We start from the raw sequence: 12,900 nt of genomic DNA on the forward strand, positions 1-12,900 counted from the left end.
AGCTTGTACACATGGAAAATAGGAATGCAAATTTGATTGGTTAACTTCCAGTGGTGGTTATTTTCTTATATGCAATGAAATGTAATGTGAAATTTTGTCTATAGTACTGGACAGGATTAAAATTTACTCATACCAAGTATTTTTTTATTTGAAACAAATATAAATTCTGCACAATTTTTTGAAACGTGCAAATTTTAACAAAGACTAATAGGGGAAAATTAATGGTGGTATTAAACCTTAACAACTACCTGAGATGGTACAACTTAACAAAATAGGGTTCCTCGATATGTTAGTCTTTTATATAATTAGCTAAACCAGAAGATTCAGAGGATAATCTTCTATAATATATTTAAATAACGTGTTACAATATTCTTTGTAATAAGCTATCTTGGTGTAATTTCTGCAAATTACTATTCCTAATGTATAAATATCAGGTGAAACGAAGCTCTCATAAGAAAGACTGGACATATACCAAGAGGTATTTCCAAGAGAAGAAAAAAACGAGTTAAAAGATATAAAGGGGTCATTCGAATCTCATAAGTTGAAGATTATTGACAATGGCTTGACAAACAATGATACACAACGAGGAGACCAACAAGCACCAAAACACTACATAGGAAATTAAGGACTGAGCAACAAAAAAAAGACTCAAATCAGGTTCTTCGGTAGGGTAAGCAGTTTCCGCTACATATGTGCTTCCGTCGTGATGCTGATGCAAGTACACGCCCGATGATAAGAATCCTTCGATGATGTCATAATCGAGGAAAAGAGAAAAATGGGACGATATACCCGTCGCCATCTGTATATGTGCGAAAGATATTGCATGACGGCCAACCAACTAGACTAAGTGATGGCGTCGGTAAAATTTCAAAGGGATGATTTTATCTTTTATAACTTGAAATGCTTGGTTAAATAGCTTCATTGTTAGAAGATATCATGTATCAACGAAATTGTGATAGGTTCAATAACCATTTCATGTAATGCAAACTTATTGTGAGTACCTTTTACCATAACTTCGCAGTATTAAGGGACCATAACTGTCAAAAGAACTAACGACATGACACTTACATTTGTTTTGTTTCTTTTAAGTTTGTAATTATAAATGTTAAATATTATTTGTTGCCAACATTGACCTGAGATCATTATTTTATGTCATTTTTTTAATCAATATAGCGCTTCAACTGTTTCAGTCCTTTTACATATATTTTCAAATATTCGGATTTTGCGTTCCTGTTAAAGATAAATTTATAAAAATGCTTCAAAAGTATGAAATTTATTATATGTTGTTTCCTTTTTCAATTGCAAAATAACTTAAATAAACATTTGAATATCAAAAATAATATGTGACCTTTAATTAATTACCTTAGACATTAAATAACCAGCACTAAATGGAATGACAAATAATGAAATATTTATACATCCTTGTCAATTTATATTTAGATTAAAAGTTTAGCTATCAATTAAAATTTCTTTTATACTAATTTTTTTTTTTCAATATCTAACATGTCTTATGAATTTTTATTGTTACCTTGTCAATTCTTTTATCCTGGGGTCAGTATCATGAAAACCTATGTAAAGTTTTATATTAGAGAAAACTTACGAACGCTTTACGAGCACGTTATGATGGTGCTAAGAGCGTATCTCCAATCCCTTCGTAGGTTACTCTTCACAATTTTACGGCTATCTTAGTATACACTTACGAATGTGAGTTAAGGTAGCACTTTAACGACTCTTCCGAAGTGACCGCCTTTGATTTTTGAAGAAAATATTAGAATTCACAGGAAAATCATTAGTAAAAGTCATCTGTCTGTTAAATAGAACGATCGAAAAACATACTAAAATAAAATACTTGATTTTAGTAGTTTTTTCTAATTTTATGTTTAACTGTCACACCGCTGTCCGAGGTTAGGGGAGGGTTTGCGGCTTCAAGCATTTTAACCTCGCCACATTATAAATTTGCCTGTCTCAAACCTGTAATTGAATAGTTGTGGGGGTTTTTTTTTCTCCCCATATATATAGGTGTCGTTTGTTCATGTCCGTCAAATGTGTTTTTCATAAGTTGTTTTGTTATAAATTAGGCCGTTACTTTATTCAATTAAATTGTTTCATATTTTTCATTTCGGAGCTTTTATAGCCGACAATTCAGTATGAGTTTTTTCATTGTTGAAGGCCGTATTGCTTGTATCCATTTTATTTGAATTTTTGTAAATATTTGTCTTATTGCCATACATACACTATCTCCTTATTTTTTTTTATTGAAGGAATATTTATTGAATTAAAACAAAAATGATAGTTAGTAGTGCTCTAAACGGTTCCGAAGAAAACAAGGGACATGTTTTTTCCTTCTCCTTTTTTTGAACGGAGATATTCCTTTGGCACCGTATTGCTGTGTTTATATATCCCAACTCGTTCGGTATGCCCGTGTCTGACGTTTTGGATCTAATCGTAATCTATGTGTTATTAGTAAATTATTAAGTCATAGATTTAATTACCACAAACAGTTAAAGCCTTTTTTTTGTATTGGTATAAATATTAAATTTTGAATCAGTACATTAAAGCCATACTAAATATTTTTGTTATAGACATATCGCACTTTCACGGTACTAAAATCTGTCGATACCTACATTTTGGCATTGTACAAAGTCATGTTTTACTCTGACTGCTAAAACCGTCTTTACACTAAATCCATTGGATGTTGAATGTGGTGCGATTGATACTTTTGTCTTAGATGCATTTTTTTTTATAAGTTGTTAATGGCTTTGGCCTAGCTGCCAGTAACTGCGAGTACTCTCAGATCTGTACATTGTGTTGTTTTCGTTGTTTTAATTGTTATCGATGTATACATACTCTGCCACGTGCGGTTGCCTTTTTTGTTAGATGTATTTTTTTTCTGCTTTGTACCGATCTGACTAGTTTGTATTGATTTTTATAGTTTGTTCTTATGTTGCGTTGTAACTCCACTGTCCTAGGTTAGGGGATGATTGAGTGCTCACAAACATGTTTAACCCTGTCACATCCGTTATGTGCCTGTGCCAAGTCAGGAACCTATAGTTCAGTGGTTGTCGTTGGTTCATGTCTGTCATATTTGTACTTCGTTGTTATTCATAAGGCTTTTTGTTTTCTGGATTGAATTGTTTGATATTTTTCATGTCGCATTGTTGAAGGCCGTACGAATGGCTTTTAATTGCTTACATCCATTTCATTTGAACTTGGTAGATAGTTGTCTCATTGGCAATTATACTATATCTCCTTATTTTTATAAGAAAAGCCAATTCTTACAAAGATGAATTGGAAACAATGCTAACAGCTATTTAGCAGAACACAATGCTATCCGATTAAGTCGTATATTTAATTAAATGGATTTGTTAAATATCTAAAAATCCTTCAGGATAACTCTTTTTGCTCTCTTAAACGCACGTTTTAAGAAGATTGAAAGCGACATTCCATCAGTTAAGAGAGAGATAGGGTTGCCCCAGACCACTTGTAGAATATTCTGTTAGGTTTTTCTGTAAAAAAGAATGCTGATACATTTAGAAAAATTTAAGAGTAATCAAAGACAATTTTAACTTAATTATTATAGATACCCAATCGATAAGATTTAAACTAAAAGAGCGTTCCGAGAAGGATAAAGAGTACTCTTAGGGTTGCGAGTCCAACATGAATTTTAATGACTGTTAATCATTCTAAGATTACTTCAAGATATATCTCAGCATGTAATATGTTCTTAAGATAATCTTAAGCACTACGATGAATTCATGATACCGGCCCCGGCCGGGCCGGATACAAGAAATTCTATTAAAAGTGATCGTAAGTATTGAATTAAGGAGAAGATAAGATCATTCAAAGAGTGTATATCAAAGCTACCTCAGGTTGTTCGTAGATCGGTTTTATTTCCCCTTAATTTGCAGCGTAATAGTTTTCAATTTACTAGTTCTTAATCATTTTCCGGCGTCCCCGTGTTAGGTTCCTCGCAAAAAGATTAAAATCGCCTTAAATGAATCATACAAATATTTTAATGAACGATAAAACGTGTCAAGGCACTTTTAAAATCAACGAATGACCAAAATAATGTTTCTACTCGATAACAAATTAAGTTAAACAAGAGCATGATAAAAAATACTGTCTTAAACAGAGTAGACTTTACGAAATCCTCCCTGTTATAATCCCTATCTATATTACACCAATTAACCATGAATTATGTATTATACCTGAATTAAAAACTAAGTTAAACAATTTCATTTATTAAGCTGCACGTAAAAATGCAAGATTTTGATTAGCTAATACGAGGGAAGATAATTTATTTTATCTCATCACTCAAATTTTTGAAAACAACGATAATTTAAAGGACAATGAATTAAAAATGAATTTACATCGATTAATAAAAGACAATGCTCAAGTTCTACGTTTTGACTTCAGAACTTTTTCATAGACTGCCAAAATAAAATAAAAAACATTTTGCTTTACATCTAGTTGTAGTTTTTCTTATAACTGTAACGTGGTTATGTACGTTGCCATTGCTTAATTTTTTAACGGCTGATAAAATTTCCTCTTCCGAAATACCTCGATTAAGAATATTTATAATATCTTGATTATCATTTTTTTCTATAATAAGCTCGTAAAAATCTTGATTATCTGTATCTGCATCTTCATTTTTATTCTAGATTTAAAAAAATAATCGTAAAACTAATTCATACTATATTTTATCTTCTGCGCCGAGTTTGTCATAAAATCCAATGGATTTATTCGATCCCTGAACAATCTTCTTGTGAACTCTTGCTGTGTTACACCTCGTCTAAGTTGTGCATACAGTAACAACGCAATTTTAATCAATTATTAACAGGTGAATGTGCAGCTTAGAGTAGTCGAAACCACTCTTACAAATTATCAAGAGGAGCTATTGCGAATACTTGTTGATACACCTCTAAGTCGCTAAGTTTGTTTTAAGAAAACTTAATAACTGACTAAAATTTCAGAATGATTTTGTGTTACCGAAATTAGTAAGATCGCTTTAAAGGTAGACTTAAGAACCGTTTTTAAATCATGCACTTTTTCAAAGCATTAAGGGCTGTCAATCACTCTTAGACAGGTCTGAAGTTGGGTCTTGTTACACTCGCAAATCTTAAGACGCTCTTTATACGTTCGTAAGCCATAAGAATGTTTTTTGTTATCGGCCCCTGGGGCCAGAATCACGAAGCAATCTTAGTGCTTAAGATGATTTTATGATGATCTTATCTGATAAGATTGTATCTTGAATTAATCATAGAATGATTGACAGCCCTTAAAATTCATGTTGCACTCGCAACCATAAAAGTACTCTTAAACCTTCGCTGAACGCTCTCTCAGATTTGATCTTAACGACTGGGTATCTAGATCGTCGATAATCAACCTAAGATCGTCTTTGATTACTCTTAGCAAATTTTAAGTGTATCAGCATTCTTTTTTTACTGAAACTTGACAGACCTTTCTAAGAGTGGTCAGAGGCACCCGTATCTCTCTCTTAGTTGATAAAATATGCGCTTGCATTGATCTTACTTGTGCGTCAAAGAGAACAAAATATTGGATTTTCTAGACAACAATAGGACTGCCCATGATTACACAATCGGAAAATGTCCCGAGAACATCTAACAACATATTTTTCATCTGAAAAACTGTCAGCATTGTTTCAGATTCATATTTGTTAAAGTTAGCTTTTCTTTTATCAATAAGTTGTGGTATAATTGCCAATGGGACGACTATCTTACAAGGTTCTAAAAAAGTGGATGTAACCAATTATAGACAATCGTACTGCCTTCAGCAATGACAAAAACCCATACCATATAGTCGGCTATTAAAGACCCCACTCGAAAAACCAACGCCCTAATCTATAACAAAACAATTAACGAAAAACAAATATGACAGACATGAACCAACCTCACTCACTGAACTATAGGCTCCTTATTTGTGACATACATGATGTGGCGGGGTTAAACATGTTTGAGAGCGCTTAACCCTCCCCCAACTTGGGACAGTGGAAGTACAGCACAACATATAAACAAAGGCTTAACTCATCAGATCGATACAAAGCAGAAAAACAGCTAACAAGTACACAAACCGGACGTGGCAGGGTATCTATACTTCTCTAACAATAAACCAGAAACAAAGTACAGATCTGAAGGTAATCGCAGTTACTGACTACTAGTTCAAAGTTTATTACAACAAATAAAAAAAATAATCGCGTATCTTAGACTAAAATATCAGTCAGTAAACGTCCAACATCCAATTCATTTAGTGTAAAGACGCCCTCTACAGTCAGAGAAACACATGGCCCTTTGCAATGCCAACACATATGTATCAACAGATTCAAGTAATGTGAAAGTACATATATGTAGAAAAATGATATTCAGTATGGTTTTAATTTACTGATAACAAAATCAATATAGATACCAATAAACAATAATAAAGGTATAATAATTATAATGTTGAATTGGTTACCTTTTAGAATAAGTTTATTGAACCTGATAAGTTTACCAGGATCGTCGCTAAATTTTCAGGCTCGGTAAACAAGAGGGTAGGAATGCTCTTTACCGTCAGGCTTGAAACAATCATTTTCGGCTTCCGTTAAAGTGAAAAATCGTGAGTTGTCAGAATTTTCTTATCGTAATTCGTCACAGGTCTCAAATAATCCTTCGTATTTGACTATTTCATTCATGAATTAGTTTTATAGTGCCAAACAAGATTTTTTTTAGGTAGACGAAATGACCCTAAAACGGTCGTATGGAATTTTGATGTCCAAAAGTAGACAGATCGGACATGTTTTGACTTTTTTTACTGACTTCGTTTGTTTGGAATCAATTGTAACTATAGATTTAAACTATGACTGAAAATTTTTTTTTATGAAATAAACAACAATTTTACCTGGCGTAGCCGTGCGAAAAATGTATTTTGGCATTTCTCTTCGAAAAATGACTTGTCTAATGCAATAAAATGGCTTTGTAAACCTTCACATTTATCTCCTGAATAGGCTATTTAAAATATTTTATCTACTCTATATTTGGAAAAGTTTTGTGAAATTTAAAAAGTAGCAATTCTTACACTTTATACATATTGTTTCATTGATAAAAAATAATATGGACTCGCCCAGTGTCCAGCTTTGAGGTCATTTAAGTTACTGTACACATGCATTCACGTTCTGATTAAATCAATAAACATGTATAAAAAATAAACAGTTTTAAGGTAAACTAATAAAAATTATTTCAAATCAAATTGCGTAAGATTAAATAATAATGGCCGGTCCACATCATCATAAGTAATAGAGGTAAACTTGGTAGGGAGAAAATTGCAGATATTTTAAGTTCATTTATTTGCTTAATGACACAACAGTACAATGAAATGGTGGGAATTGTATAAGTTTCGCGATTGTGAGTACGATTGTTATTCATGTAATGTTTTAGTGAGTTGTTATCTTTTTGTTTATTTAATGTTCAAATGAATAAATTCAAAATTTGAGTTGAAGCAATTTCACAGCCAATATTTAAGTCAATATCTTTACATCAAATGCTATTTCATTATGTCAGGGAAACGTTCGAATGAAATGTCTTTAAAAGTTTTAAATATATTCAAAAGTAAACTGAAATTCTTTTTTTTTTTTTTTTTATCAGAATAGTAGGGATTTCTTTTTTTACCAACTATGGATTTAGAAATCTCAGTTTTGGCAAGAATAATTGCTAAAAAAATATTTGGTTGTTTTAAAATTAAAATTGTATTAGTCAGTTTCAATCCCAAGCCCTTGCAAGCTGATAAATGTGCTTCGGGGCAGTTGTACCTGATTTATACAAACTCTTTGTTTTGAACTGTAAATAGGCCTAAACAATAGGATAATCCCTTACTAAGAACATGATTTACATTCATTCTTCTCAATTAAGAACCATCAAATCCTACAATTTCATTGGCCGAGAGCACTTTGATATATATTCTAAATAATGTTTTAGTGAGGTGTTATCTTTTTGTTTATTTAAAGTTCAAATCAATAAATTCGAAATTTGAGTTAAAGCAAAATTTAATTTCACAGCCAATATTATGTCAGGGAAATGTTCGAATGAAAAGCCTTTAAAAGTTTTAACAATATTCAAAAGTTAAATGAAATTTCTTATTTTTTATCAGAATATTGGAGATTTCTTTTTTTACCAACCGCAGATCCAGAAATCTGAGTTTTGTCAAGAATCATAGCTAAAGAAAAATGTTTGGTTGTTTTAAAATAAAAATTTTATTAGTCAGTTTCAATCACAAACCCTTTCAAGCTGATAAATGTGCTTCGGGGCAGTTGTAACTCATTTATAAAAACTCTTTGTGTTGAACTGTAAATAGGCCTTAACAATAGGATAATCCCTTACTAAGAACATGATTTACATTCATTCTTCACAATTAAGAATCATCAAATCCTACAATTTCATTGGTCGAGAGCACTTTGATATATATTCTAATAATTTTGAGATTTTGTTTCACACAATCAACGTGATGATTGATATTTGTTTAACATCAAGTAGCAATAAGTTTAGATTATTACATGGCATTTTTCATATCAGACCCATTTGCAGCCCTAGTCATGATATCAGCCCTGATCTGATATGAAAAATGACATGTAATGATCTTTTTATCATATTCTTCAAAAGAAGAAAAACAGACAAGAACTATTAAAATTTTGTCTTTTTCTTTGAATTTTTAGATAATAATTTACAGACAAGCAAATACAAATTTCTTAACTTTAATTGTTTTTATTGATATATCAAGCATTTTATTTATCTTGTCACAACACTTATCGTGTTCTTAGTTATTGTCACCTCTCCTGTGATGGTTGCACCTGAAAACATGTGTTTTTCCTTTATAATTGTCATCAAGGATTTGTATAGTAACAAATACCATACAAATCATTGTTGTCGTAGACAATTTTCTGGTATCTAAATTTATGCATGAAGTTGTTGGGACTGGTACCTGTCTAGAGTTAGACTCAAAATTTTGATATGTCTTTCAAAACATGTTTAATCTTAATTTATTGTTACTCCACAACCATTTTGTAAAAAGTCGAAAATCACTTGCGGTTTTCCGCACTGTGTTGTCGTTTTTCATACGAATTTCTGGAAATGCAAGAAGTTGTATGTGATAAAATTAACGGACATTAACGGAAAGGCATGTGATAACATTCCGTAAGCAGTCAATAAAGGTTCGTTTATCAGGCCGCCGAGGAAATTCGTAAGAATCTGATCAATAAACATAGAAATCCTGTCATAACCTTTTAATATTTTTAAATGTTATTGAACTGTAAAATTTAAGTAATGGTTTACACAAGTACATGATAAAAGAATATGTGTGATAAGGACAAAGGCAATCATGCTCTGTATCAGCCATCCGTGATGAAATCAATATCAGTCACGTTTGCAAAGGCTTTATCACACCTCTAACCTGTATGACGTTAAGTCATCGATATCAGTCACGATTGTCAAGCTTTATCAAATCCCTTATCTGTATAACTGCACGTCATTCAACGTGAACAGATCTACTTAAGGTATATGATATGACATTGTCAATATGACACATGGTGTCAACCCTCAACCAATATATAATCCCTCCAGCAGAAATATTGGGATTATATTGGTGTATTGGGTTGATACCGATGTGGTATTGAAAAAGCAATGATAGGATATTCTGTATTGAGCATACAAATAACCATCAAAATAGTTAGCAACTTATAATCAACATTTACCTAAGACCATAATCAGCAACATTAACACAAGCCCACTTGGAAAGTTTTCTTTCGAATCAATAAAATTTTAATTTCATAGTATTTATAGTTACATAACTTTCCAAATTAAATTGTGGTTGCAAGAAACCAGCTAAGTGTTATTATTGACAAACTTTTTCCTCGCAGGTAATTCAATATGGTATGTCTGTAATACTACCAAATTTTCGTAAAGTGACATTGATGGCCTTTAAATAGTCATATAATATATATATATATATAGATATTCCGATGAATTGTTTTGATGACATAAAATGTGTGTTTTCAGCCGTGTATCACCTTCACTGGTGAACCAATGGATGGATCTGTCTTAGAATTGTTATTTGTTTAGACGCACTTATCAATAATTATTTCTGTGACTGCATCTTACGATCCTTTACGATAGATAATCTAGTTAATCTGCAATCATTTCCATCTTAATGGATTATATATCATATACTGTGTTACATCTCTAGATTCTACTGACGAGGAAAGGAAACACTAGGCCACGGAAAGCTGAATTTTTAGTTCATTCTAGGTCACCGAGTGGTCTAGAGCGCTGGCCACGGTGCATGCGGTGCTGTCTCGATATCACAATATCGTGAGTTCGAATCCCGGCGAGGGAAGAACAAAATGCGCTTCCGCTGATTTGCAGATTTAACATTGTTGTGCTAATATTTATAGTAATTGGGGGTAATTAGTTTAAGTATTTATTTAATTTACATCTTTGCATAGCTTTGTATGTTTAAGTATAATGTTTCGCTTAGCAAAGTTTTGTTACATTAAGCACATACTTATATCTGTTTTGTTACAGACAATGCGTGGTTCTGTTGTGCATTTTTTATGTGCTGACTTAGGTTGTTTTACGTGTTCGCTTTTATTCTGTGGTTAGTCACCACTTCGGTATTGACATGAAAGTATGAATTATTCTAAATACTAAGGATAATTTTATCCCAGGGATAAATACCCTTAGCCGTATTTGACACAACTTTTTGGAATTGTGGGTAATCAATGCTCTTCATCTTTGTTTGGTTTTCTTTACTTTTTTTACCTGATCGTCGCTGATGAATCTTATGTAGACGAACCACGCGTCTGGCGTATTAAATTATAAGTCTGGTACCTTTGATATAAACTATTAGCATGTCGAAATGTTCTATGGTATTGTTTATATGTGTATTTCTCTATCCGGAATGATCTTGCATTTATTTGTATTGTAGTTCTGTCATGTAATGTTGTCATTTTAGTGTTATATTTAACATTGCCACAAAAACGCCAGGTTTGGCTAGCCACAAAACCAGGTTCAACCCACCATTTTTTCTTATAATGTCCTGTACTAAGTCAGTTTGTAACCCGGATTTGTTTTCTCTCAATCGATTTATGACTTTCGAACAGCGGTATACTACTGTTGCCTTTATTTGTACCCTGCTGGAAATTTCCATCTGATATTAAATGCTTACCGTTATTTTGTCTTCTTCTGTGATCTCAATTTTCCTATTATATCCAAACAAAAAATCTATTAGTAATTGGGCCTCCTTATAGGGTTTTTGATTATGTGATTACTTGGCCATTTTTATGTCGATTATTTGATTACCAGACCAAATATTTCATGATTAATTGATTATTTGATAATCTAGGGCTGTATTTTTGATTATTGGATTATCTTATTAAAACAAAATTAATAATAATGTGATTATATTGGCAAAAAAATTATGATAATGTGATGACTTTTACACCCCTACGAGGGGCCTTGTAATTCAATGATTCAACGTATAAGAAACAAGCCATTAAGATAATAATAAAATTGTTATTGATCAATTGACTGATTTAAAAACAAAATAATAATGGTGGTAATGATTATGATGATAATAATTATAATATGAAATAAGTTTAATCCTCAAAAGTGCAATCACATTTAAATTCAGTGAACTAAATAATTGAAGTATATTGGAATGATATCATTGATTTACAATACGAATAGTTTTCAAATAGGATTGCTTGATATTCATCTGCATAAATTGTATACTAAATGACACTCATGATAATATTGTGAGAAGAGGGATATTTTCTGCCAAATTGAAATCAAATATAGTACTTTCTCGCCAATGAGACTGAAACGTTGAGTCTGTAAACTTTGATAAAAAGATTACAATTATTTTCGTAAAATATGTCTTTATCATGAGTTATACCGTTATAACAAGAGAGTAAAGTCTGTAGAACGACAAAATAACTCGTACTTCTGACTATTTGACTCGATCGTGCCTAGACATAAATGTATGGTACAACGGTCGGCCAAAACGATATTTAAATATCTACTGTATTATATGTTTATCTATCCAATAGCAAAGTAGTTTTTGTGAAGCTTGTTCTTTTTGTTGTTTAAACTAAATTTAAGAGAAAATTTTAAAATGTGGCTTTAGCGTCACCTTATTGATGTCGAAGTAACCTTGTGTCATCAAGGCTTGGTTAATTTTCACATTGTCTGAAGGTCCTTCTTGTGATGGTTACAAAGTGTTTAGTATTGGGATCGTATAATGTTTTATTTTAGGTGAATTTAAAGTGCCAATTAACCAAAAAACGTGAGTGTTCCTTTGACAAACTAAAGGGAAAGCTGAGACTTACTGCGCTGAAGCCCGTAATTTTATAATATAAATCGAATTATGAAGCAAAACGGTATCCATATTTAAAGTCTTTCTGTTGTGTGGATGTATAATTACCCGTCCACGTCCACTCTGTGTTTTTGTTAAATGTATTTCTATTTGTTTTCATCTGATGAGTTACTAGAAAGCCTTTCGCAACTGATTTTTTTAATTTGTTCTTTATTTTGTCTGTTACATCAATGTCCCAGGTTAGGAGGATAGTTGGCGCCTTCAAACGGTCTGTATGTGCAGGTCTCAAATAAGAGGCCTATATTTCAGTGGTTGCCGTTTGTTGCTGTGTAACATATTTGTTTTACGTTCATCATTTTGTACATAAATTAGACCGTTAGTTTTCTAGTTGGAATTGTTTTACATTTTGTCATTTCGGAGCCTTTTATAGCTGACTATGCGATATGTGCTTGCTCATTGTTGAAGGCTGTACAGTGACCTATAGTTGTAAATTTCTGTCTCATTGGCAATCATATCACATCTTCTTATTTCTATATCTATGCT

General features: G+C 32.0%; 1 protein-coding gene across 2 annotated transcripts in view; it reads right to left on the reverse strand.

The window, feature by feature from the left end:
* The window catches only part of LOC127711603 (uncharacterized), a 29,847-nt gene that overhangs the window by 14,425 nt on the left and 2,522 nt on the right, over positions 1-12,900 (reverse strand). For both annotated transcript variants that reach the window (XR_007986804.1, XM_052217704.1), the window contains exon 3: positions 11,209-11,242. Coding sequence is in view for 1 of the 2 variants with exons in the window: in XM_052217704.1 (XP_052073664.1) it covers positions 11,209-11,242 (34 nt within the window). In the remaining variant the exon portion in view is untranslated. The remainder of the gene's footprint in view (positions 1-11,208; positions 11,243-12,900) is intronic.

The sequence above is a fragment of the Mytilus californianus genome, unplaced genomic scaffold (assembly GCF_021869535.1).
Source record: "Mytilus californianus isolate M0D057914Y unplaced genomic scaffold, xbMytCali1.0.p SCAF_8, whole genome shotgun sequence".
NCBI classification, from domain to species: Eukaryota; Metazoa; Mollusca; class Bivalvia; order Mytilida; family Mytilidae; genus Mytilus; species Mytilus californianus.